Source organism: Festucalex cinctus, chromosome 2, assembly GCF_051991245.1.
Source record: "Festucalex cinctus isolate MCC-2025b chromosome 2, RoL_Fcin_1.0, whole genome shotgun sequence".
Classification (NCBI taxonomy): domain Eukaryota; kingdom Metazoa; phylum Chordata; class Actinopteri; order Syngnathiformes; family Syngnathidae; genus Festucalex; species Festucalex cinctus.
This window is the reverse complement of record NC_135412.1, coordinates 39388990-39416489: the sequence shown is the minus strand read 5'-3', so window position 1 is coordinate 39416489 and position 27500 is coordinate 39388990. Positions and strand designations below refer to the sequence as shown.

At 42.6% G+C, this 27500-nt stretch overlaps 4 protein-coding genes across 4 annotated transcripts in view; 3 read left to right on the top strand and 1 right to left on the bottom strand.

The window, feature by feature from the left end:
- sike1 (suppressor of IKBKE 1) overlaps positions 1-4331 on the top strand; it is a 9665-nt gene extending 5334 nt beyond the window's left edge. The window contains exon 5 of the mRNA XM_077515059.1: positions 3595-4331. Within this exon, the coding sequence (XP_077371185.1) occupies positions 3595-3723 (129 nt within the window). The 3' untranslated portion in view covers positions 3724-4331. The remainder of the gene's footprint in view (positions 1-3594) is intronic.
- Positions 4332-5099: 768 nt separating this feature from the next.
- On the top strand, positions 5100-8714 carry micos10 (mitochondrial contact site and cristae organizing system subunit 10). Its single transcript, XM_077511788.1, has 5 exons — positions 5100-5117; positions 5323-5435; positions 6080-6127; positions 6211-6311; positions 8499-8714. The coding sequence occupies exons 2-5, from the start codon at positions 5372-5374 to the stop codon at positions 8505-8507; spliced, it is 222 nt and encodes a 73-aa protein (XP_077367914.1). The 5' UTR covers positions 5100-5117; positions 5323-5371; the 3' UTR covers positions 8508-8714.
- A 6759-nt stretch (positions 8715-15473) lies between these two features.
- Positions 15474-23099, top strand: htr6 (5-hydroxytryptamine (serotonin) receptor 6). The gene is made up of 3 exons (XM_077511787.1): positions 15474-16774; positions 18825-18959; positions 22299-23099. The coding sequence occupies exons 1-3, from the start codon at positions 15905-15907 to the stop codon at positions 22653-22655; spliced, it is 1362 nt and encodes a 453-aa protein (XP_077367913.1). The 5' UTR covers positions 15474-15904; the 3' UTR covers positions 22656-23099.
- Positions 23100-23223: 124 nt separating this feature from the next.
- Positions 23224-27500, bottom strand: part of LOC144014787 (uncharacterized) — a 4534-nt gene continuing 257 nt past the window's right edge. Inside the window, exon 1 of the mRNA XM_077515052.1 lies at positions 23224-27500. This exon is cut by the window's right edge and continues 257 nt beyond it. Coding sequence (XP_077371178.1) covers positions 23496-26312 — 2817 coding nt within the window. The 5' untranslated portion in view covers positions 26313-27500 and the 3' untranslated portion in view covers positions 23224-23495.

Sequence of the window (27500 nt, the reverse complement as noted above, 5' to 3'; positions counted from 1 at the left end):
AAACTTGGTCCAAAAATATGAAATAAAAAAGGGAAATTTCTTACATTATCTGCAAGTTAAAAATATGGTTAAGAAACAAATCCCAACACTTCAGGATACGCTCCAACTGCCTGTCTTAGCTAAAGATATTATAAAGCTTTCTCCAACAACAATAAAGAAAATATCAAAAATATATGTTATTTTTATACACAAATAAAACGTATTTACCGACTTTAAAATGGGAAAAATACTTGTCTATAGTTCCGGAACCAGACTTTTGGACCCAAATCTGTGAAAATGTATTTAAAATGACCAAACATACAAATTTGAACTTATCCAATATAAGATACTTCATAGAACATATATTACACAATATATGATGAAAAAAATGGGACTCTCTGACTCCGACATTTGTCTCCAGTGCTCACAAAACACTGCCGATACTTATCTTCATGCTTTATGGTCATGTACTCCAGTGCTGTATTTCTGGACTAAAATCTCGGAAAAGCTCGCTGATATATTAAACTGTAGGCTTCCTTTATCTCCAAGATTGTGTTTACTAGGTGACTTAACAATAACTGAGCTACCATGTAAACAATCTCAATTTATACTTATAGCCCTTACTATTGCTAAAAAAAATAATCCATGTCAATTGGAAAAATAAACAATCTCTAAATATCCACCACTGGTTAAACTTACTAATAAATTATATCTCAATGGAAAAAATCTCTGCCTTAAATAAAAATCAAGTATCAAGATTTAAACAAATATGGTCTAGGTACATAGAATATTTTAATCTTAATTTGGCAACTTAATCCTGCCTAGATTCTGCCTGTTAACGAGAGCCACCACATTGTTACAACTTCTGTTTTCGCTGCTTCTGTATTTGGTATTTTGTACCTGATTGTTTTTATTTTTATATAGACAGGAACCTAGTTGCTGCTAGTGGGCTCGAGCATACCACACTATACGACACTATACTCAATAACTCCTTAAGATCTATTTCTCGTGGGCACTAAGCATCACCACTTGGTGTTACTGCATGCTAGTTAGTCAATTTTCTTGACGCCGTCCACCGTGGTCGGGCGGGGGTAGCTCTGCCCCCCTCCCCCCCGTTGTCTGCTCGGTGGCGGTTGCGTCTTGGCCGCTCCCTGGGCCCCCTGTGGGGTGCCGTGTTGGGGTGCTTTCCCTGGTGCCCGAGGCGGTGCCGTCCCGGCGCAGTCTGCTGCTCCGTGCCCGGCGGCGCGGTTCGGGGCGAGTGGGCCTCTGGTGTGCACCGTGGTTCCCTCTCCCTTCCCTCTTCCTCACCCCCGTCGCCTCTCCCTCCTCGCCTCCCCCCGCCCGTCCTCCTCTGCCTCCAGGTCCCTTTTCCCCTTTTTTAATGCACCACACATATACATATTCATTTTTTGGGGGGGGGTGCGGGTGTATCGGAGTAGGGGAAATGTTTTCCCTCTGCTCCGACTCACCTGCTCCCAATATTAATGCACCACACGCACACACTTGTATATACACTGGGTGGGGCCACATTCACGGTGTAAGGGTAGAGCTCGCCAGTCGGCGAGCTGGCGGACTCAGTCACAGGGTTAGGTGTCACTAGTACGCTGGCGTGACGACCGGGGCCTCTTCCCACCGGGCTCGGTGTTCTGGTGTTCCGCCCCTCCTCTGCTTCCCCCCTCCCGCCGCTGTGTTCCTTTCACACGGCTGGAGGTGGGGTGGGCACGTCTTCCCTCTCTGCGCTGCTGCCCGGTGCCGGTTTCCGGGGGTGGGGGTGGGGCTCGCGGGGGTCCTTATGCATGCCAGATCTATCGCACCAGCATCTACTGAAACTCAAACAGAATTCGCCTCTCCCTCCCACAGCCCCTTGAATCAGTGGGTGCTGGTGTCTGTGGATCTCACTTTGCTTTATCTATCCTTCCCTCCTGCCTCTCTTTAGTTTTTCCTCTGGTCACTTGAGATCTCAATTTATTGGAAGTTTGAGGTTTCTGGGGTTGGCATAAGACTCTGGTTTTGTAACCACGCAGGAGGGGTTTGGTTGGTGCTGGATTTCACTTTGATGGATTCGATGTACTGGCTTCTATGGATCTCACTCTGCCTCATCAATCCTTCCCTCCTTCCTCTCTTTAGTTTTTCCTCTGGTCTCTTGAGATCTCGTTAATTTGTTGGAATTTAGAGGCTTCCGGGGTTGGCGTAAGACTTTGATTTTGTAACCATGGCAGGAAGTGTTTGGTCGGTGCTGGATTTCACTTTGATTTATCTTTCTTTTCTCTTTATTTTTTCTGACCTTTTCTCTGGTCTCATGACCATTTGAACCTCACGACTCTGGCGAGACTCTGAAGTACCTGGTTAAGGTGAAGGGTAATGGGATTTTTATGTTTTAGGTGAATTAATGAGTATAAATTTATACGTATTTGCACGCACACGCACGCGCACACACGCACGCTAACGCACGCACACACACAAACGCACGCACACATACACAAAAAAAAAAAAGAAAAAAAGAAGAGCAATGATGATAAGACGTTGAATCGGTAAGACTAGAGCTCTTAGAAGAAGAAAGAGAAGAAAAAAAAAGCGAAATTTACCACCGAGCACACCAACTGGAGTCACCCCGCTCATTTTGGAACAACAGGCGTAGGAAATGCCGTGCATTGACCTCATCACTAACCTGCGCAGCCTTCAATGTAACGATCCGCGGTTACGTTCAAGGCTCAAGTGCGGTCCCAAAAAAATAGTGCGATTAATCTGCGTTAATATGTGATTAATTTAACTTTTTTCTGTGATTAATTAATCTATTAACGCTTTAACTTTGACAGCCCTAGTGTGTATACACTATATTATTGTATATTTAAAAAAAAAAAAAAAAAAAAAAAAAAAAGGACTTGACTTCCCTTTTGGAGCAGCATCACATATACATTGAGCACACAACAATATTGAATTTAAAGCATACTTTTAGCTAAAATAGAAGTGTTTGTATATTTGAAATGGCTGTATGATGAATGAATTAAAAATCTGTGATATAGCTGGGGCACGAAGGATGCACCACAGGGAACACTGAATTATAGTTTGTGCATGCAGTACTCAAATCTAACAGCAGGACACCACTCTGCGTAGCATATAAGTATTTAAGCTTCTCAATCTTTTTTTTAAATTATTCTTTACAAATGTTATGCGAACTGTTAAAATTGTAAATTGCTTTGCGTTTCATGTTTACGAACCTTAATATCCTAACCTGAAAGACAAACATTATACTTATGTAGTTACAAAGCCTTTTGTCACTCAACATTACAAATTGGCTGCGATTGGCTGGCGACCAGTTCAGGGTTTACCCCGCCTACTGCCCATAGTCAGCTGAGATAGGCTCCAGCAACCCCCGCGACCGTTGTGGATGGATGGAAATTGTATTTGGTCACACACCAGCTAACCTTGAAAAAAAATATGTTAATCATAACATACGGGTGTCTAGTCTAGATTTCAAAAATAGTTTTACCAAAAGGTTATCTGACAGTACAATGGTTAAAAATAAAAAATCCAGAAAATTCTTATCTGACGATATTTTGTTACCTTTTTTCATTCTTGGTCATCATTTGTCCTTCCTCACACTTTGTTGGTCAGATTGAGAACAAGGAGCTTCGAGATCTTCTGGCTATCAGTAAAGACTCAATGGGAGCGACAAGAGATGAAAGCACCCTGCCAGCAACAACAACACATGAAAACAAACCCCAGCCAGAGTGCAATGATTAATCTAAAATGCTTCATCCAGAACTTTTGGGCCCATGGTCCATGACGTTGTGTTCACCATCGATGGATGATCTGTTAAACCATCATTTGTTTTTTGTAGTGATGCAAGTTTATATGTCAAATGTTTAATCATTCATGGCCGAGGTGATGTAAATTTGTGTGATTACTTTTTAAAAGAACAATTGTACAGTATGAGCTAAGGGGAATTTTGTTGTTTTAGGCCAAATACAGGTATAGCTTTACTCTATAAAGACATTGTTTCTACCTCTTTTTGTTGTTGTTTTTGTTTTGTTGTTGTTGTTATTATTGCTCCATTTAAGAAATATTTAATGCTAAACTCTTAAGATGTACATGTTGATTTTGTGTTATACGCTAGTTTCAGGTCTCTTAGCTGACTGCACGCTTTATGTATTTTTTTTATTTATTTTTTTTTTAAATGTTGGAGTATTTTTTTTGGGTCATAAAATTTTCTCAAATCAAATTTGTCTCAGGAAAGCAGAAATACTATGGCAAAGAAACTACAATTTTGTCGTAAACAAAATGTCACTTAGAGAATTGTAAATAAAATCTTACCAATAATAAATAAATAAAACTACGGTACAAGTATGTAATTTTGGTGGCAGCAAGGATTTCTGTGGGAGTTCCCACTGATCTATATATATGACTGGATCGCCCATGGGGGGGACGTTTGAGGTCGCGAGGCCGCCATATTGCTCCTCCCAAGAATCGTTTCTCGGTATGCGATTTTAAACATTTACACTGTAAATTTTACAGTATTGAAATTGGAGAACATTTGAGACAGAACCTAGTAGAAATAGCATGATTTATGGTGTTTTAAATTTATTAAACAAGAGGACTTATGACATTATACAACTTGCCTTAAATACAGGTATAAATTATCTACCTAATGATGTTTAGTACAGGAGGAAACTTGTAAAAAAAAATAATTTTAAATTAAGGAATTATAACTAACTCAACAAAAGATGCCTCTGCCAAATTAATATTGGGGTCTATGGAACTGAGCAAAAAAAAGGAAAATGGGGTCTCCAAAGCAGCACATACCGTCCACTTATTTATTTTTATTAAAAAATAGTAACCACCCCGGCACAAACCCCCCAACCCGCCTCCGGCCTTATACTATAACTGCCTAAAAGAGCTGTATATGTCTCATCTATTCTGTACGTATAGTAGAGTTTATACAGTTGTCTGCTCGCGAGGTGGGAGTAACAAAATGGCCACCGTGTGACTTCAACGGCTTTCACTGGCATGTAAGCGCTATCGACTATCCAGTCGTATATACAGGTCAGTGTGAGAGTTCCACACAGATAGGTCCCACCCACTGGAAGCGTATCAACTATCGCGAGATCTATGTGCTGCGTTCATGAAGACAAGCATAAGTGAGTGTCTCCGCTTTTCCTCTTTTGACATCGCACTTTATTGACATTTTGTACGGTTTTTATTTATAGTTTCTTTACGCCCATAGTCTTATTCTTTGTGTCTTATTCTGACCTTATGCTGCATCCGGGTTTTTGTGACCTGCATTATTATTATTATTATTATTATTGTTATTAAATTATATTATTCTGTTGCACGTGAATGCAGCACGAGTCAACTTTGACACTTGGAGCCTGCTTCAAGCTAAAAGCTCAGCATGTCTGAGAAAGAGCTGGGGAAAAAGTGGGACCGATGCCTTGCTGATGGTGTCATTAAGCTCGGTAAATATCCCCAAGTTTCTCTGTATTTAGTGCGATTATGGCAAGCATGTGGAACAGAGTGAGCGAGTCAGAGCGACAGCTTTTAAAACAGCAGTTGTCATTGAGTTGTAAGGTAGCTAACTAGCGAAGGGCAAGCCAATGACCACCAATTTTTAAAAAAAATTTAATTTTTTTTTTTACACGAACAACACATCAGGTTTGCGACACGAATGAAACATCAGAGCCGTTACTATAATGGTGGATAATTAGTTCACGATGTTGGAAGTTAAAATAAGTCATTGTAACACCATCTGGTTTGTTGATTTTTGTTTATCCATAAAAGCAGGCTCTGCGACGTGCATTTAAATTGGGTATTTTATTTGTGAAGGGTGGGAGTGTCCTACTACAGTAGCATTATTTTGCACCTTTATTTTTATTTTTGGAGTAAGGAAATTGTAGCTAACTGCTTGTAGTGTAATAATTATCCGAGAACATCAAATATTAAAGCAGTGTACGCAAACACTGTGTTCCACTTGTATGTTAACAGCAAATCCAAATTTTATTAAAAACACTTGAGTGTTGCCAGTAGGCTATAACTTGGATGTCATGTATGGTATGACATTAATGGGTGTTCACGATCTTACTTCTTTTTTTTTTTTTTGTAGGCACAGGTCTAGGCTTGGGAATTGTGTTTTCTGTCATCTTCTTCAAACGTAAGTGAATTTGTTTGCTGCTGTACCTGATGAACAGACAACCATCTGATGCTGCACACACTACATCTTGTCTCTGATTCAAGGGCGCACCTGGCCCATTACGCTTGGCTCGGGGATGGGCCTCGGCATGGCATATGCCAACTGTCAGAATGACTTGAGGTTACATTACTTGCTGCATAAAAAGGTAAGATTCATAAACACACACAAAGGTCACAACAAAAGGTACACTGGTGCAATCTAATGAGAACAAAAAATATACCTTGACAAATATTAGAATGCATCTTTAATTAATGCAGTTATTAAACATATATGGTGCATGATACTGAGCTGTTTTTTTTGTTTGTTTGTTTTGTTTTGCTGCATATCATTCAAAAGTGGCTTCCGCTCAATAAATCGCTGAGTGTAATATCTACTGAAATAAATAAAAGCCTCTCTGTCTGTGCCACTGCATTTTGTTTTTCTCCCATTCTGTAGCATAAGAAAAACACAAAAAGTGTTTCGAAAAGAAATTAGCTTCATTGGTAAGACAGAAGAATCAAATTCCACATTGCCAAGTTCTTACAGCTTTGCAAACTTATATTGATGCAATAATTGAAAACTAGCCATTCGTTTTGCCTCTGATTATTGACTGGAACCTACTAGGGGTGTCACGATTCGCCAACTCCACGATTCGATTTAAATTTCGATTTTGGGGTCACGATTCGATTTTTTTTTCGATTTTTTTTTTTTTTTTTTTTCCGCTCCCCCACTTTATAACACAGAGGCATATGCTTCTGTAGGCTAAGGCTAGTCTATGATCATTGGTTCTATTCATTGTACAGTAAATCTTATTTCAAAAGATCGGCTACATATAGGTGATGCAATTTCCATATTATTTTTGTGTAAATTTATGTAATATATGATAATTGACATTAGGCAGGAATGATCAAATTCAAAGAATTTATTTACAATATAAAGTTAACCGTCTTGTTCTTACTGAAGTGTAAAATAAAAAATAAAAAAACAAAAACAAAAAGTCACAGTGGGTGCCTGCCATCTATTGACTGTTTTTGGTTACAACAGTGTGCTGTGCGTTCCTCTTAAAATAATGTGCAATGTGCAACAACAACAAAAAATATATTGTATCCAAAGTCATGGAACAAATACAGCCTGAACAAACTATATCCCAACATTTACAGTTGCTGGGCATACTGTAGCGTGGTTCAAGTACACTAATTAAATGTTTGAATCCAGCGTTTTCCAAGGCTGCAGGTCTGCTGCTATAAATAGACCTATGGATCTGGCGTTTCGCGCGAGCTGAAGTGTGTGGAAGTTTCACTGTAAATGAGGATGAAATAGTTGGTTGGACCGTTGTTTTCCCACTTCTAGTTGAATTTGATAAATCTAAATCTTTGTGATGCCTGCGTAAATGTCCCGTCATGTTTGTCGTGTTTCCCGTTGTTATAGGCTGGCGGCTCGGGCCCGCCGCCGGCTCCGCTCCCCTAGTATGTATGTGTGTGTTTGTGTCGGCTGGTGCCCGTATAATGGTACTTCAGTTTGAATGCGCCAGCGCGACACTCTGATTGGAGGACTGTGCCAGCGCGACACTCCGATTGGACGACTGTGCCAGCGCGACACTCCGATTGGACGACTGTGCCAGCGCGACGCTATTGTGTATCCGTGTATTATACCCCTATTGGTTATTGTTGTTTCTCCTCCGTTCTGTCAGTTCTGTCAAATGCGGTTATTATTTGTTCACCTTCCACTTTCACTCCCTTGTCAAACCCCTGCCTGAAATTCGCATCGAATCGTGTGTCCTCTCTTCTATTTCGATGCTCGAAATCGTGACGTAATTTCGATCGATTTCGATAAAAAATCGAAATCGTGACACCCTTAGAACCTACTGAAAATACTGATTTTTTTTAAAAAGTGTACTAGTTGTCTATATCATATTTACCTTCTTCTATTTTATCTACTCTTAAAGCAAGGTTTCTGGTTTGTCTAATGATTTTGTGGTGTCCATATCAAATAAAAGACTGAATAATATATCTATTTTTTTTATATCTGCAGTTAAGTCAACGCACATTTCACACCAGTATATAGGAGGCAATACAGTTTTGGTCAAATGTGTGGAAACAGAACTTTGTTTATAGCACACGTGATGGCTTTTTTTTTTTAACATGTTCACCTTTTGTGTTATTTTATAAAAGAAAATACAGTATTTATACTTGCAATATGCCCAAACAAATAAAGTGTTATATTTACCAACATCACCGTTAGGTAAAGTACACACCTGTTGCGCTTTTATAAATTGTTGTCTCATAAGCTGTGCCATGTTTCTAAGTGTATGTAACCAATGTCTCCCCCCCCCCCCCCCCCCCCCCCCCAACAGGACCAGTAGCCTCAAGTCATCAAAGGAGTGTCTTTTTTTTTTTCTTTTTTTTTTTAAACAATTTTTGTTTTGCTTCTGCTGGCGTCACCTTTTGCACCGTCCTCCTATTAGACACCCATATCTGCTTATTGGAAGACCCTCTCCCAGTGTGGCTCTGTATTACATATGCTTGATCAGGGCAGTCTGTGTTTATGTAATAAAATCAGTATGAAAACAACATAATGTGAAGGGTGTGTAATTTCCACACAAATGCTTGGAAATGCGAACTGAGTAATTGGATACAATCCACACTAAGTGGGAGCAGGTTGATTCTCAATTTAGAGTTGATGTGAATTTAAATGAGATGGGGTGGAGGTCACAATCATTGCAATTTTGAATTTCAAATCCATCTGTGCAATTTCTATGCCAATAACTTTGGGGTTAAAGGACTTGACTTTACTCTAAAAGCATTAAGTACAAATATTTTGGATGCATAGTTGACACCTAGTGGTTACCTCTGCACATGACAACATAGAAAGCCTTAATCAAGGGGTGTCCAAACTTTTTCATTTGAGGGCCACATACAGAAAATCAGAAGGACGCAAGGGCCACATAATGTTATGAAGAAATTGTGTTTAGTCTTAAAAATTGTACAAATAATTTATTTGTGCTTTTGCATATTTAGAAAAATGCTACAGTATATAAACCAATTTATTTGTAATATGGCAGTAGGGTTATTATAGTTTGGGAATTTTTCATTTTAGTTAGTTTTTATTAGTTTTCAGGGTGGTTCTGTTCATTTTTATTACTTTAGTTTTTTTTTAAATGCTCAGTTTTAGTTTAGTTAGTTTCAGTATTATTAGTTTTTTTTATTTTATTTTTTAACGTGTATTGTGCGCAATATTTAAAAAACACCATGGGAGCAACGTCATCTGAAGGTGCTTTTCTATTGGCTGCTGCTTGATGACGTCACTTCTGTGTGACATACTTTCTAACGTCATTATTCCGGTTTATATCAAAATAAATTACAAAAAAAAAAATCACATTTAAAATCATCCCCAAAGGCTCATGCATTAAATTATTACCAAAGACTAAAATGAAGGACATGTTTGCAATAATTATAGTTCATTTTAGTTAATTTTGTAAACATAAAATGTAGTTTCAGTTAGTTTAAAAAGCATTTTCATTAAAATTTTATTTTGGTAACAATATTGTTTTTTGAATTTTAGTTTTAGTTTTTTTCATTAGTTTTAATTAACTTAAAAATACCCTCCTTTCTTACTTTGACCATCTCCAAACATTTTTGTTTTGTTTATTTTATTTGAACTGAGTCAAATGCCATTTTTAGCATATGTCGCAGGCCACTGAAAAATGTACGGCAGGCCGCAAATGGCCCCCGGGCCGTAATTTGGACACTACTGCCTTAATCTGATTGTCAGTAAAACAACTCCGTTGTGCACAAAAGATAATTATTGAGAAGAAATAATTATACTGCAGATTCTTAAAAACACAAGGTGACATATTCTAACGAATAGCTTTCTTATAGTCTAAATCTGAAATATGAACTGACATTTATTAACAAGACCAAAGACCAAATAAGCAACCTTACTGAGGTTTGTGCTGCAGTTTCTGAGTGATGAAAAATAGCCGTCGTGATCACTTCCTCTTCATTCATCCATCCATCCATTTTCCTGACACATCCACGTAATTGAGCCCTTCATACCCTTGAAATGCATCAGTTTCGAAAACAGTTGTTGCCAATGAACGGGCAGAATGTCAATCCAGCGCAAAACCGTTTAATCGAGTCACACGCTGTCCATAATGTGACAATTCATCAGGGGCAAAAAAAACAAAAACATGTTACCAAATGGTTAGGTGAAGTGATATGCTGACTGTAACCAATGCAGTAGACAATTTGGGCTACATTTTGTGTACAGCCATAAACTGATCATTATAATTCCTTCTTTTTCATCCATTGAATGCAGAAGATATTCAGTAAATGTTCATCAAGGCTGCCGGGTATAGAGGCAGATTCCTATCTAATGAGCAGGATCGAGCCACAAAGTTTTGTGTCAACAACATACCCGCCTTCAAGTGAAGCACACGCTTCCTCTTGTTTTGCTTTTCTTTCCTCTTGGTAGCTCCCGACTTGAGGTACCTGGTCAAGTCTTGCTCTGTAAGTGCACATTGGAGCTTTCCTCTGGTCAAATGTTGAGTCTCGTCATTGCCACAATCATCGCCTTTCTCTTTCTTTTCGCAAATGTGGACACCTCACGGGAGTGTTTATGCGCAATGGAAGCGCATATCCGCACACATCCAAATCCATTTGCGCAAATGCGTCCTTTCGCACAAAATTTGGACCCCCATGGGGGATGAGGACACGCGCAGTGCACATTATTCTGCGTTCTGCTCATTCACACACTACCAGCCCAGTTAGAATGTTTTTTTGACGTTGATAGCTGTCAGTGGCAGTCAACGAGTTAGAATCTCCAACATATCACTGGCTTTTAGTCATAACACAACATTCAAGGATGCATATTGTATATCATCATGAAATACAATGCTCATAGCATATGAACAAGCAATGTAACAAAAAATAAATAAATAAATAAATGCCCCCACACCACCCCCAGTCACCAGTGTGTTGTCTCCCACTTCAACAAGTCCAAAGCAATCCCAAGCACAGCGTTCCATGACTGAAACCTCAATGGATTGCTGTCCTACTTTAAAAGTCACACTGGTCACATGTTCAGACAGACTGAGTGCTGGACTGGCCAGGTTTGAGCCCAGAATCACGGGCCTGTGTGAAACCATCTCCAGCAACTTAAGCTTGGATGATAGCTTTTGGATCCTGATCATTGCAACCTGTTAAATCTTCATGTCTTAAACAGGGTTGGAGAATCCAGGAGGGCGAATCACCCCCGCCCGACCACGGGGGACGGCGTCAAGAAAATTGACTAATTAGCATGCAGTAACACCAAGTGTTGATGCTTAGTGCCCACTAGAAATAAATCTTAAGGAGTTAGCGAGTAAAGTGTCGTATAGTGTGGTATGCTTGAGCCCACTAGCAGCAACTAGGTTCCTGACTATATAAAAATAAAAACAATCAGATACAAAATACCAAATACAGAAGCAGCGAAAACAGAAGTTGTAACGATGTGGTGGCTCTCGTTAACAGGCAGAATCTTGGCAGGATTAAGTTGCCAAATTAAGATTAAAATATTCTATGTACATAGACCATATTTGTTTAAATCTTGATACTTGATTTTTATTTAAGGCAGAGATTTTTTCCATTGAGATATAATTTATTAGTACGTTTAACCAGTGGTCGATATTCAGAGATTGTTTATTTTTCCAATTGACAAGGATTATTTTTTTAGCAATAGTAAGGGCTATAAATATAGATTGGGATTGTTTACATGGTAGCTCAGTTATTGTTAAGTCACCTAGTAAACACAATCTTGGAGATAAAGGAAGCCTACAGTTTAATATATCAGCGAGCTTTTCCAAGATTTTAGTCCAGAAATGCAGCACTGGAGTACATGACCATAAAGCATGAAGATAAGTATCGGCAGTGTTTTGTGAGCACTGGAGACAAATGTCGGAGTCAGAGAGTCCCATTTTTTTTCATCATATATTGTGTAATATATGTTCTATGAAGTATCTTATATTGGATAAGTTGCAAATTTGTCTGTTTGGTCATTTTAAATACATTTTCACAGATTTGGGTCCAAAAGTCTGGTTCCGGAACTATAGACAAGTCTTTTTCCCATTTTAAAGTCGGTAAATACGTTTTATTTGTGTATAAAAATAACTTATATATTTTTGATATTTTCTTTATTGTTGTTGGAGAAAGCTTTATAATATCTTTAGCTAAGACAGGCAGTTGGAGCGTATCCTGAAGTGTTGGGATTTGTTTCTTAACCATACTTTTAACTTGCAGATAATGTAAGAAATTTCCATTTTTTATTTCATATTTCTGGACCAAGTTTGTATACGATATAAACTTATTATCTGAGAAAAGATGATGAAGGTGTGTAATTCCTTTCTGCTCCCATAAGCTTAAATGGAACGACTGATTATTAAGTTGAAAGTCGGGGTTATGCCAAATGGGAGAGAGCCCACAGGGCGCCAATTGGGAGTTTGTAATTTCTAATGCCTTCCACCAGGCAGTCAGGGTGGCGGCTATCATTGGGTTTTTAAAACAATTATGTCGTCTTATTGATTTTGTAATAAAGAGTAAATCTAACAGTCTAAGATTATTACAATCCTTCTGCTCCAATTCCAACCAACAGTTAGTATCTCTGTTGGGTTGTGTCCATAGCACAAGATATTGTAGTTGATTAGCTATATAATAGTACATAAAGTTTGGTGCCTCTAAACCTCCTTTAGATTTACTTTCCTGAAGAGTAGATAGACTAATTTTGGCTTTTTTTTTATTCCAATAGAATTTTATGATAGCAGAGTCTAGCGATTGGAACCAGTTAGACGTAGGTTTAAATGGAATCATTGAAAATAAATAATTAATCTTTGGTAAAACTTTCATTTTTATAGTAGCTATCCGTCCTATTAAAGAGATCGGAAGATTATTCCAGCGCTCCATATCACTACGGATACTATCCAATAATGGTAAAAAATTTAAATTAGTTAATTCAGTTAACTTTGGTGAAATTTTAACACCTAAGTATTTTAAATTACCTGTAGGAAAGGAGTAGTGTGGATCCTGACTTGTAGGATTCCATGAATTTTCTGTAATAGGTAATAATGTTGATTTTGTCCAGTTAATAGAGTAATCTGATAAGTGAGAGAATTTAGTTATTAAGTTAAATGCTTCCCCTAGCGAGATAGCAGGTTCTTCTAAATAGAGTAGTATATCATCGGCATATAGATTAATTTTATGTTCTATTGTCCCGGAGTGGATTCCTTGGATCCGTCTATCCTGACGTATAGCTAATGCAAGCGGCTCAATAAATATAGCAAATAATAAAGGAGACATTGGGCACCCTTGTCTTGTTCCCCTTTGTAGAGTAAAACTCTGTGATGTAATCCCATTAGTAGTAACTGTAGCTTTAGGAGAATCATATAATATTGAGACCCATTGAATGAATGACTCCCCGAAGCCGAATTTATTTAAGACAGCAAAGAGGAAGGACCAGTTAACTTTATCGAAGGCTTTTTCTGCATCCAGCGAAATAACAACTGCCTTTTTATCATACCGCTGTGACATACTAATCAAGTTAAAGAGCCTCCTAATATTATTAGTAGAATGACGACCTTTAATAAAAACCTGTTTGATCGCTATGAATAATTGTCGAGATTACTGTCTCTAGTCGAGATGCCAAGGCCTTAGCGATAATTTTAATATCGGTATTAATTAGTGATATCGGTCGGTAACTTGACGGGAGGGTGGGGTCTTTTTCTGGCTTTAATAAAAGTTTAATTGCTGCTATATTCATATCTTGACGTATATCACCCTTACTTTTAATTTCAGTTACTACTCTTAGAAATAATGGAGCAAACATTAACCAGAAATGTTTAAAAAATATAGCCGGATAGCCATCTGGACCAGGTGCTCTGCCATTAGGCATACTGTCTAAAGCACGATACAACTCATCTATAGTAAGCGGGGCATCTAGAATATCTTTATGTTCAGTAGATAACTGAGGTATATTTAAGCTATTTAGGAATACCTCAATATGTTCAGGGTTAGGTCTATTAATTTCTGAGTATAGATTTCGATAATAGTTATAAAAAATATGGTTAATTTCTTCTGGTGATTGTGTGCATTCACCATTTATATCTTTAATAGCCGTTATAAGAGATTTTTCCCGATTCCGTTGAAGTTGATTTGCCAGGAATTTACCTGATTTATTATTATGTTCAAAATTATTATATCTCAACTGTTGTATTATAAACTCTGTCTTTTTAGATAACATGTTATCTAACTGTATTTTTATATTCTGTAGTTCTATCCATATTTGATTATTTGGGTTTAATGCATATTCATCCGTTAGTTGTTTAATTTTATCTTCCAGGTATTTTTCAAATTTTTGATCCTGTTTCTTTTTATAAGTTGAATATGATATAATTTTCCCTCTAATTACCGCTTTCCCTGCTTCCCAGAGAAGAGATGGAGATATATTTGGAGAGTCATTTATTTCCAAAAAATCTGCCCACTCCCTTCTAATAATTTTATCAAACTCTACGTCTTTCAGTAATGAGATGTTAAAACGCCATATCGGGGGAAGTTTAAAGGTAGAGTCAATTTGTAGAGTGAGGGAGACTGGTGCATGATCACTTATAATTATAGAATGTATTTTTATAACAGTTTTATCAACAATAGAATTATTTGTAAGGAAAAAATCAATTCTTGAGAATGATCGGTGCACCGCAGAGAAGAAAGTAAATTCCTTCTTAGTTGGGTTTTGAAGTCTCCAGCCATCGCTGAGGCCAAAATCCTCCATATATTCATCTATTACTTTAGCGGATCGTAATCGCCTTGTATATATCGTATTATTAGAACGATCTATTAACGGGTTTAAGACCGTGTTAAAATCCCCTCCAATAATAATAGTAGGATTCCCCAACATTTTTATTAAAAATGTGCGGACAATGGATATTACTATAATGTGCACAAATCAGTGAACCAAGACAAAAGACACAATGTGGATATGGTTTCCACTAAAAGCTTGATGAATCACAGTATATCTTGAATAGAGAAGCTACTGTGAACTATAACCTCAATGCCAGTTAGGTTAACCTAAACCCACCTTTTGAAGCATTTTGCAGACAAACCTTTTTATAAATCATCCCAACTTCCTCTATTGGTACAAAACACCATGACCAAACATGGATCACCACCACCACCCACACAGTGTCAATGATGTGTGGAATTAGCGTGACTTGGCTGCGATCGTGCATGCTTATGCATTAACAGCCCGCCGCTTTGACACACTCCTTCTCAGAATCTGTGCGCCTTGGAGGGGAGGCGCGCTAGAGTGGCCGACACGGGGATTAAGGGGAGCGAGAGACTCTAAACGCAGCATTACAAGGACCGTGATACCTATGCATCTCGTTCAAAATGATTTTTGTGTCGCTTTTTGCTTCTCTGCTCCGTCTCCCAGAATAGAAAGAATTGCAGGGTAGGCAGAGCGCAAGCTCTAGCGCAGACTTGTGAAGACAATTACACTGTGTGAAAAATTTCTTGTTCTGCTCTTTCATATTCTTGGATGGCACTTCTCTTTTGGACTCTCGTGGCCATTGGGTGACTTATTAATGCTCCTGGCTGTGGACAAGATGGATTGATGAGACTGTTTGGAATTTTGTGAAAGCAACTCTAAGACATCAGGACACATTTTGATGGACAGAAGATCTTTTCTGGATCTTCATCTAGCTAATTTTTCAGGTACCTACCAACCAGAAGCACCATGCCCGACTCAGCCTCTTTCACAAGCTCCAACAGCAGCTTTCCGAGCAACAGCGCTTGGAACATCAACGGCAGCGGCCCCTGGTTGCTCGCCTTCCTGTTGACCGTCATCATCCTCGTCACTGTTTGCGGCAACGTGTTGCTCATCGTGTTGGTTTTTGCCCACCGCTCTCTACGGTGCACCTCCAACTGCTTCTTAGTGTCCTTGTTCCTTTCGGACCTCATGGTGGCGCTGGTGGTCATGCCCCCTGCCATGCTCAACGTGCTGTGCGGGGCCTGGGTGCTTTGGCCGGCCTTCTGCCCCGTCTGGCTCTGCTTTGACGTCATGTGCTGCAGCGCCTCCATCCTCAACCTGTGCGTGATCAGCCTTGACCGCTACCTTTTCATCATCTCGCCACTGCGCTACAAGCAGAGGATGACCCTGCCTCGGGCGCTGCTACTGGTCGGGGCGGCTTGGGTGTTGGCGGCGCTCGCCTCTTTCCTGCCCATCGAGATGAAGTGGCACAGCTTAGGCCACTTGAACGGGCAACCTTTGGCTCCAACCAACATCAGCTCGGACTCGTTGTACCCGGCGTCCTACTTCCAGCTCCACGGCCTTTACTTTCAGTGCCGTCTGCAGGTCACCTTACCCTTTGCTCTGGTGGCATCGGTGCTCACCTTCTTTTTGCCCTCTGGTGCCATCTGCTTCACATACTGTCGAATTCTTCTGGCAGCTCGTAGACAAGCTAAGAGGGTCGCGGCCTTGAGCCACCCACCGCACCCTCATCCCTCTCTCGGGGAACCATCTCGGCCTCCTTCATTCGGGGATGGAGCTCACCAAGATGGAGATGATTGCAGTCACCAAGAGGCTGCAGTGTCACAGAACGTAGCGGTAAGAAAGTGTGCAATCACACTAGTCCCAGTCGTCCGATAATGTGCTGAAGTGTATACCTGTACTTGTTCATGTTCAGTTCACCTCTTCTAATTGGGTTACGTATTGCTAACTTGTTTGATCACCCCCCCCCCCCCCCCCCCCCCCCACACACACACACAAAATGGATTTACGAGGTCAAGTGTGCTTGCCCTGTATGGTACGACAAAACCAGGCAAATGCTACAGTTTGGTTTAATAGTTAGTAGTGTCGGCAGGGCTGGACTGGCCATCTGGCATACAGGGCAGATGCCTAGTGGGCCGACCTCTTTTGGGACCGATGCAGTTTTTGTCACGATTATTTTCCACTATTTACCACAAGAGGCTGCCCCACAATTTAGAAGGGCCAGTCCATTAATCCATTTCGAATATAGAAACATGATGAAACATCATCAATAAACATCAGTGGCAGAACGATATGTTAGGCAAGACTGGCTGGGCCGGTGGACCGAAGTCGAAATGTCAGGGCCTTTTTTTTTTTTTTTTAAGGTCGTTTCGTAGCCCCTTCAGACCCGCATTTTTCCTGCTGGACAATTTTTATTTTATTTTATTATTTTTTTTTTGCTGATTTTTAATCTTTTCCCACATAAGAACAACATGGATTTTTATTTTTTATTTTTTTTTGGGGGGGGGGGTCATGTTCTTGTTATAGTGGACATCTGGATAATCTGGCTGTAGGCCTAACGTGTTGTAAACTTACCAAGCTTATATGCAACATTTTTAACATGATTTAAAGATTTAAATCAACTTGCGATTGTGATTGGATCGTTAAGATCCAATTATGAACCATATAGTGTTGACATAGGCTACTACAAGATTACGTTCTTCCTCGAAACTGATTATCTTTAGCAATTGTAATGGCTGTGTACTTGTCATCTTACCCCCTGACTGACGTATTTGGTACATAAGATAAATGGGCTTTTCACTTGTATAGCGCTTTTTCATGATAACAGCACGAAATTCAGCCTGGGATATTTTTGTCGCTGAGCATTCACAACCGATGCATCCTTGGTTAGTCAGCTGACTAGAACATTACTCCACGTACAAGGACGTAAGAACGAGTATTTGTATCAAGTTGTGCAGTACTGCATTTTTGCTACTTGTAAGGGTTATCTCATTTTGACTATTATGTATACATATTCCAATTAATTATGTATTAAGTGTGACATCATATAGCAGCCCAATAGTAGTTCATCCATCCATCCATTTTCCTGACCGCTTATTCCTCACAAGGGTCGCGGGGGGTGCTGGAGCCTATCTCAGCTGGCTTTGGGCAGTAGGCGGGGGACACCCTGGACTGGTTGCCAGCCAATCGCAGGGCACACAGAGACGAACAACCATCCATACACACAAGCACACCTAGGGACAATTCGGAGCGCCCAATTAACCTGCCATGCATGTCTTTGGAATGTGGGAGGAGACCGGAGTACCCGGGGAAGACCCACGCAGGCATGGGGAGAACATGCAAACTCCACCCAAGAAGGCCGGAGCCTGGACTCGAACCCGAGTCCCAGTACTGGGAGGTGAACGTGTGAACCAGTCATTCACCGTGCCGCCCCCAATGAAATAAGCTTAAAAATGTAAGTTCAGTGGTTTGTGCTCCAAATTTTCTCATTTATGGGGGTTGGTAAACCCATCATGACTTTTGGTACTTTTGACAAAACACAAACCAGTGAGCTGAACTCAAACAGTAGTGCTTGATATGAGTAGAATACCAAGTCTTCAATAGGCAGAGTAATTTTTAAACTGATGACACAAAAAGCTGATCCTCATTCAAAGCGGTGCAAAAATAAACTTTCACACATGAAGGATTGGAGGAGGGTGCAAAATGGCATTTCATCTTGTTGTTTTACATCTTAAAGCTCATGATATTCACTTAGATTTTGGATAAACTAACCCTAAAGGCAACAAGTGGTTCGTGGTGGGGTAACATTAACACATTATCTTGTTCCATAAATGATCATTCCATAATATTTTGTACAAATCAATTTCCATTTCACTTTTGACTGTAGCCGTCAGTGAACAGTGAGCGTCATCTGGCTCACAGACAGGGTCGGAGGGCACTGAAGGCCAGCCTGACGCTTGGAGTTCTTCTGGGACTCTTCTTCTGCACTTGGCTACCCTTTTTTATCATCAACATGGCTCAGGTTGGTAACGTATAGCCACCTTTATCAAAGCCAATGGATGTACATTGTGATTGTCTCCCAGCATTCACCATCCAGTTTTATTAATATTACGGTACTCGTCTGTATGATATTGCTCAAGAAAAATAGCAATTAGCAGATTTTTACCCCCGCCAGTCTGGTGTCCTACTGAGTCAGAGGTTGTTTTGTCACTTCTCTCAATTATGTATTCGCGATCGTTTCAGCGTTAAATTCATTCACAAGCAAGAAACCAAGAACCTTGGATACCAATCTATTTTTGTATTTGCCAGCCCTGGCGTCAAGTCCAATCTACCCAACAAAGACATACATGCACTGTAGATTGGCATTTCAAGCTGTGTGCCTGCCCGCTGACTCATTCCGGAATCAAGAAAATAACAATTTGTCGTCACCACTTATGCCTGTTATTCATCTTCACTTGTTGATTTTCATTGCAATGACCGTCCAAAACAGCTCCATCTAAATTGGCGATGACACTTGTGCTGTTTTTTTTCCGAGCGTTCAATGATCCAGACTTTTTTGATTTCCCATCTGTGCCCTCTCACAAACAGCCCCCACAACCGACCTCCCCAGCGCAAAACTGCATCACATAGAGCAGACTGCGCGTGTGCTCGTCTTCCTTCCAACACTAAATGTGGTGCGTGAAACGCACACACGCCTCTTTTCTGTTCTACTGCACCCAACCTCCTCATCTTGATCGAAATGGAAGCTGCCCTCTAGCAGCTGTCTCCTTCTTTCCTATTACTCTTTAATTTGAAGATTTATGTATTACAGGCTCACTCAAATGTGTGCACTCCAGTTTTGTTTTGTTTTAATCATGCAAAAAAACATTCATAATATACAGCAGGGGTGTCCAAACTTTTTCATTTGAGGGCCACATACAGAAAATCAGAAGGACGCAAGAGCCACATAATGTTATGAAGAGAAATTGTGTATAGTCCTAAAAATTGTACAAATAATTGATTTATGCTTTTGCATATTTAGAAAAATACTACAGTATATAAACCAATTTATTTGTAATATGGCAGTAGGGTTATTATAGTTTTGGAATTTTTTATTTTAGTTAGTTTTTATTTTTGTTTTGAGTTTTGTTTTTAATAGTAATAGTTTTAATTAGTTTTCAGGGTAGTTCTGTTAGTTTTATTTAGTTTTAGTTAATAAATAAATGCTTAGTTTTAGTATAGTTTGTTAGTTTCAGTATTAGTTTTATTTTATTATTGTTATTTTTTAAATGTGTACTACTTGTGCGTAATATTTAAAAAACACCAAACTTTCAAACGTCATTATTCCGGTTTATATCAAAATAAATCTACAAAAAAAAAAAAATCACATTTAAAATCATCCCCGAAGGCTCATGCATTAAATTAAAGACTAAAACAAAATACATTTTGCTATAATTATAGTTAGTTTTAGTTAGTTTTGTAAACATAAAATGTAGTTTCAGTTAGTTTTCGTTTTTTAAAAAGCATTTTCGTTTTATTTGATTTTGTTATTGAAACTGTTTTTTGAATTTTAGTTTTGGTTATTTGGTTAGTTTTACTTTAAAATAACCTTTAATGGCACCTGTTTTTCAACACCCTCCCTTCTTACTTTGACCATCTCCAAACATTTTTGTTTTTGTTAATTTATTTTAACTGAGTCAAATTCCATTTTTAGCATATGCCGCGGGCCACTGAAAAATGGACGGCGGGCCGCAAATGGCCCCCAGGCCATAGTTTGGACACTCCTGATATACAGTAACACCTGAATGTTTTCTCACAAGACATTTTTAGGCTGTTAAAATTTTAACTAAAATCAATGTAGCTTCTCCCTCCAAAAACTGCCATAATTTTGCTATTTTAGCCATAATTTTGAAACATTATTGCATTTTTTTTCTTTTTCTGTAAATTAGTCTTTTTGTGCGTGCAAGTTTTATTTTTAAAGCATCACCACAAAATATCCTCTTGAAATCCTCTTGAAAAGCACTCACACTTCTGTGATTCACGATAACCTCTTGAGGTACAAAGTAGTGTTATTTTCGTCAACGAATAGTAAAAAAATAATTTCGTCAACACACATTTTTCACTGGACTAAAACTAGACTGGACAAAACTAAAATCCTCATTCATAAACAATAAATGGGAGTAAATCAGTATGCATTTTCCTCAACTAATGAAAACGAGACGAAAATATAAGTCACTTAATAAAACCTAGACAACAATCTATGGACATTTTGTAGTTCATGAACAAAAACGAGATGAAAATTGTATGATTTTGTAAAATCTTGTCTCTACTAATGTGTCTCTGTAACACACCCCCTTTCAAATCTGCAGCTAGAGCGGGTGCATCACGCACAAATACATGGGACAGACAGGAGGTGGATTCAAGGTGAAAGGTTCAAAAATCGTAAATTATAGTTATGATATAACATTAATCCAACGGCAATAACGTTCCAACAATCATGTTAATCCAACTGCTTAATTTACAACTCATAGTATGGAGCCATATTAGCCACTTTGTAATTGTGTGTCAAGTTGTTTTTCATCAAAGAGACAATTTTATGGGAAATAGTTTTAGATCTGAAATGTTCAATATAATCTACTTACAAAAAATAATAAAATACAGGGGTTAACACTAGTACAAAGTAACATTAAATAAGGCGACAGATAAAGTACCATTGTTTCTCAAACGTAATTTACTGTAAACAAGAGTCTATTTGGTCCCTCTCTAAACAGCAAAAATTACACTTGGAAAAAAGCAAAAATACTCAGAGTAAATTTTATTCACAGTATTTTTAGTCTGTACGAGAGTATTTGCATATCCCATGGGGAAAAAACTATTAAGGATTTTTCACTCACAAGTTCTAAAAAAAAAAAAAAAAAAAAAAAAAAAAAAAAAAAAAAAAAAATTGCAAGGAGAGATTTGACAATTGGACTAGTTTACTAGTTTATTAATAAAAAAAAAAGTTACACAAGGGTTGAGGAACAAACTCACAACCTTCAGCTTGGGAGACTATCACTTCTCCCACATGCGCTATGCCACTCCTACCGTTTTCTTCCATCCAAAAAAACAAAAAACACTGGCCCTTGGAGTCAAGTATCCAGCTGACACGAGCGTTATACTAACACACAGTAGGAGCTGCATAGCTTAGGGAGTAGATTCGCCGTCAATTGAGTCACTTTTATTTATTTATTTTAAATGTTACTTTCTTCCAAGTGTAAATTCTTTTGTTTCTTTACTTTGTTTAGAGGGGGACCAAATAGAGTAAAATGTACTCCACAGAATTTACTGTCATGACCACTGAACTTCAAGGCGAGGCGAACTAAAAATGCTGCCGTTCATCCAGGCAGTGTGCGGCTGTGTCCCCCTGGCGCTCTTCGACGCCATCACATGGCTGGGCTACTGCAACAGCACCATGAATCCCATCATCTACCCGCTCTTCATGAGGGACTTCAAGCGAGCACTTGGGAAGCTCTTGCCCTGTTCCTCCTCACGGTTGCCAAGACAACCCTCGTCCGCGCTCTCCCTGTCCCTCCGCAAATCGGGGGAACCCAACATCTGCAGCGAGCCTCCGTCCCCTCTGGCTTCTGACACCACACCTCCACCTGCCACCGCCACAGACGCTGTGAATTTGGTGGACGCCGAGCATGCTGGGATTGAACTGCCTCTTCTTCCCAATCAGGTAGTCACGTTAAACCACTAACATTGAGTTATAGTCTAGCACTAGAATACTTTTTATTTTATTTATTTTTATTTATTTAGGTCAAAGCGACCTTTTGTGAGCTCTCAAGAGTTGGACCCTTTTTCTGTTACCTGTACCACAGTCTTTCTCCGCTACTGTGCCTGTATAAGTTTTTTCAAAGCAATTGTTTTTTCAGTATGCTTTCAGTGTAATGCCTTCGCATGTGAAAAGGACAGCAAAAGTCACCTCAGCAGTTTATTGACCGCCAGAAAAACAGTACAACACATAAATACACTCAAAGCACACATACATGGAAATTGCTGTTGGCCACAGCTCTAGCCTAGACACATACATATTTGCCAAAGTCAACACAAAAGTAGATAAAAGAACAATTGGATTAGCTGTTCTATTTAGTAAAATTCTCAAAATATAATACAAGAATGGTAGCTTTTAAATATAGTTTTAAAAAAAGCTTTTAGTCTAAAACGAAAGTTACAACTGTAACTACGGTTCTATGAGTCCCGGACGACCGCCAGAAGGCGGTGCTTTAAGCACTGAATGTTCCTTTCGCGCATGCGCAGTTCGAGTAATGCATACCAAATTAGTCACCTGTGACCCCTTGGTGACCCTAGAAGGGTATAAGTTCCGGTGTCACCCAAGGTTCGTTTCCTACGGAATCTTCTCGCGTGAACACGAGGATTCCGAGCGACAGGACGCCCTGGCGGTCGTCCGGGACTCATAGAACCGTAGTTACAGTTGTAACTTTCGTTCTATTTCGTCCCTCCCGACCGCCAGAAGGCGGTGCTTTAAGCACTGAATGACTAATACCGGCGTAGTCGCGAGGGATCTCAGACACAAACCTCACTGAGAAGCCCCAGCAGGACCCAAGATCACGCCAAGCGGATGGGGAGAGGCGACATCCACGCTATAAAACCTGGAGAAGGTGCAAGGCGTCGCCCATGAGGCAGCAGCACAGATATCCTCCAGGGAAACACCCCTCAGGGCGGCCCAAGACGTGGCAACGCTCCTGGTGGAGTGACAGCGCACCCCTGACGGCAGGGGGCGGCCAGACAGCAGGTAGGAATGGCGAATGGCATCCCCGACCCAGTGAGACAAGCGCTGCTTGGAGAGAGCGGAGCCCTTGGTAGGACCACCATAACAAACAAAAAGCTGGGCAGACGTACGAATGCCCGCCGTAGCGTCAATGTAACACTGCAAGGCTCTCACCGGACACAAGAGCTCCGGCCTGTCCCCCCCATCAGCAGGAGTGGGTACATAACGTTTAAGCCGTAGAGGCTGGTTAGAACGAGAGCCAGACAACACCTTGGGAATGAAGGCAGTGTTCGGCCACAGAGTGACGCCGGCGCCATCCGGGTGCCATCGCAGGCATTCAGGGCTAACCGATAAAGCGTGTAGGTCGCTGACGCGCTTGGCGGAGGCAACGGCGAGCAAGAGTGCAGTCTTGCGCGACACCCATAGAAGGTCCGCCCCCGCCAGGGGCTCGAAGGGAGGCCTGCACAGGCCGTCCAGCACCAACTGCAGATCCCACGCCGGAACCCGAGGAGCCGGGCGGGGACGAAGACGCAGAGCCCCTCTGAGGAACAAGGACACCAGCTCATGGCGCCCCACGGAGCCGCCATCAGCACCAACATGCCGGGCAGAAATAGCTGCCACATACACCTTCAGAGTCGACTGAGACCTGCCCTTATCCAGGAGGGACTGCAAGAAAACCAGGATGGTGGGGATGGAACACGAAACAGGGTCCACCCCGCGTTCTCCGCACCACGTCACAAACAACTTCCACTTGTTGGCATACTGTTGCCGAGTGGACGGTGCCCTCGCATTAAGAATGGTCCGCGTGACAGACTCTGTACAGCCGGTCAGCAGCGGTTGGGGCCCCTCAGTGGCCAAACACATACGCGAAGGCGCCGAGGGTCGGGATGCCAACCCCGACCTCCCTGTTGAGACAACAGGTCCTCCCTGTCGGGGAGACGCCACGGCTCGCCGGAGCACAGTTGACGGAGCAGGGGGAACCACGTCCGGGCCGGCCAGAAGGGGGCCATCAGCAACAGCGTGTGCCCCTCCTGAAGAACTCTCTGAAGCGTCAGCCATATCAGAGGGAGCGGCGGAAAGGCGTAGAGAAGGCACTCCGGCCACGGCTGCGCCAGTGCATCCAGACCCAGAGGGCTGGTGGCCTCGCTCAGGGAAAACCAAAGTGGGCAGTGGGTTGAGTCCTCGGAGGCAAAGAGATCGACCTCCGCCGTGCCGAAGCTGCTCCAAATCATGCGCACCACCTCTGGGTGGAGGCGCCACTCTCCCGGAGGAGGACCCCGACGGGAGAGAGAGTCCGCGAGCTGGTTCCGAACCCCCGGCAGATAGGTGGCCCGTAGACTGGCCAGACGGGGAGCAGCCCACCTGAGAAGGTGCTGGGAGGTCTCCAACAGACGGGCGGACCTGACGCCGCCCTGACGGTTTATTTGAAACACGGTCGTGGTGTTGTCCGACCGTATGAGAACATGCCGTCCGCTCAGGTATGGCAAGAAGTGCATGAGTGCCAAGTACACCGCCCGAAGCTCCAGCACATTGATGTGATCGACCCTGTCGCGCACAGACCAACTTCCCTGAGCCGTCCTGTGCTGCCAGACAGCACCCCAGCCCGTGAGGCTGGCATCCGTGGTGATTGTTTCGCGGCGGGCGGGGGCCACACCCAGCGGGACTCCGCTCAATAGAAAAGCCCTCTCCCTCCAAGGTGCCAGGGCGAGGAGGCACCGACGGGACACCCTGAGCCTCCGGTGGCGGTGCCACTTGGCATCCAAGTGGAAGCCGTTCAGCCACCTCTGTAGTGGGCGCAGTGTCAGCAGACCCAACGGGACCACAGCCGTCATGGACGTCAGCTTGCCCAAAAGCCGCAAGCAGGCGACGTAAGGCAACAGCCTGCCCCCTCGAAAGAGCGCAAGGAGGCGAAGAACATCGTCGGCGAGGAGGTGGGTGGGCTCTCATAACCGTGGTGTCCAACTTCACACCAATGAAGTCCGTCCGCTGAGAGGGGACCAGAGAGGACTTGGGCAAATTGACCCTGATACCCAACCGGGCCACATGAGACAGGAGATCGGAGGTGTCCTGGATCACCTGAGCCCGCGACGGCGCGCAGAGGAGCCAGTCGTCGAGGTACGGCAGCACCTTCATGCCCACAGACTGCAGGGGCGCCAGAGCAGCCTCCACAAACCGAGTGAAGACCCGCGGAGCGAGGGAGCACCGGTCTTCTTTAGGACAAGGAAGTATGTCGAGTAGAAGCCCCCGGGCTGTGCCAGGGGGTCCACGGCCTCGATCGCATCCTTGGCCAGGAGGGCGGACAGCTCCTGGTCCAGAGCTGAGGCTTTTGCCGGGTCGGCGATGAGTCACCCTGACCCGACAGGAAGCAGGAGGCCGGCGTCGGAACTGCAGCTCGTACCCGTGGGTCAAGATGGAGACCACCCATGGGTCCGAGGCACGAGCAGGCCAGTAACAGAGCTGCTGGTGGGAAAAATGTCCGACGGCCGGCCCCAAGGCCACAGTCCCTGGCCCTCCGGCCCCTAGGGGCCGGAGAGGTGGGGCCTGCAGCCCGTGGTTGCCCTGAAGGCAAGCGGGCAGAGGAGCGAAAGTCCCCAGCGGGCCTCTGCGGGGGTCGCCGGGTGCCATAAGCCTCGGCAGGCCGGGGCTGAGGAAAGCGATGAAAAGCAGAGCGTGCCCCAGGCCTACCCTGTTGGGGAGGCAGGGTCCTATTGAGGCTGGAAAGCTGCTTCCTGGTCTTATGAGCCTTAACCGTCCTTTCCAGTGCACCCACAGCGGCAGAACCAAAAAGCTCCCCCGGCTCCACAGGAACACCACGGAGGGCCCTCCTAGAGGCCTCCGACAAGGGGGACTGCGCTAGCCACACCTGGCGGCGCGCCTGCACTAGGAAGGACATGAGTCGGCCGTGTTCCCTAGTCATGAGGGCAAAAGCCTGGAGGGCTGCATCACTGAAGGACACAGCAGCCTCCACGCCGTCCGCTTGCAGGGATGTAGAGAGAGCAAGCATGAGGTAAGCCAAAGAGTTCCCAATGCGACCAGCACGTGCACCAGCGCCATAGGCCCGTGTGAGAAGGCCGTCAGTCACACGACATTGGGGTCGAGGACATCGCACAGATGGCCGAAGGGTCTCCTCCGGGGACACAATGAGGGATGCGACAGCCGGCTCCACAGCAGGCATCCGGTCCAAGCCAACACTAGCAGCATCGTGCATCGATGCTAAATCACGGCCATCAGCCGAAGGGCGGGAGAGAGCCCCAGGATCCCTCCAGCAAGCATGCAGTTCCCGCAGATAGTCCTCAGATGCGGGGACAGAAAAGGCCGAGGAAGGGCGCCTGCGCCGGAAGAAAGCGCTCTCAGACGCCGATTGAGCCTGTGGAGGCACCTCCAAATGCAGGAGGTCCAAGGCATTGCGCAGGACAGCCCGTATAGAAGGGAGGGGCAGACAGCAGTCGCGAAAGCGGCGACAAGCTGAGAGAAGGGGCGCGAACGCCACCTGTACAGCTGAAGCCAGGTGCGCACCGCAGGCGGGGCACGCACAAAAGTAAGTAAGACAAACAATCGAGCGAGAAGCGCGACGCCGTAAGCTGGGAGCGGGGACGCTGACGCTGCCCTCACCAGCAAAGGCACAAAAAGAAAAGCAACAACCAAACGGCAACACCGTCGGAGAAAGCGGCGCTAATAAACCGAGAGAAGCGCTAACGCTGCCAAAGCCAGCGGAGGAAAAAATAGGGTAAACCACGAGCCGTGGTAGCCAGGGCGCTAACGCGAGGCTAGCCACACAAAAAACTCAAAACACCGCAGTAGACGCGGAAATTA

Bases quoted from the DNA above. Each gene is read 5' to 3' on its own strand.
- micos10 (XM_077511788.1), top strand. From the start codon at position 5,372: ATGTCTGAGAAAGAGCTGGGGAAAAAGTGGGACCGATGCCTTGCTGAT. The intron at 5,436-6,079 runs GTAAATATCCCC...TTTTTTTTGTAG, and splicing joins TGATGGTGTCATTAAGCTCG to GCACAGGTCTAGGCTTGGGA. The intron at 6,128-6,210 runs GTAAGTGAATTT...CTCTGATTCAAG, and splicing joins TTCTGTCATCTTCTTCAAAC to GGCGCACCTGGCCCATTACG.
- htr6 (XM_077511787.1), top strand. From the start codon at position 15,905: ATGCCCGACTCAGCCTCTTTCACAAGCTCCAACAGCAGCTTTCCGAGC. The intron at 16,775-18,824 runs GTAAGAAAGTGT...TTTTGACTGTAG, and splicing joins CAGTGTCACAGAACGTAGCG to CCGTCAGTGAACAGTGAGCG. The intron at 18,960-22,298 runs GTTGGTAACGTA...CCGTTCATCCAG, and splicing joins TTATCATCAACATGGCTCAG to GCAGTGTGCGGCTGTGTCCC.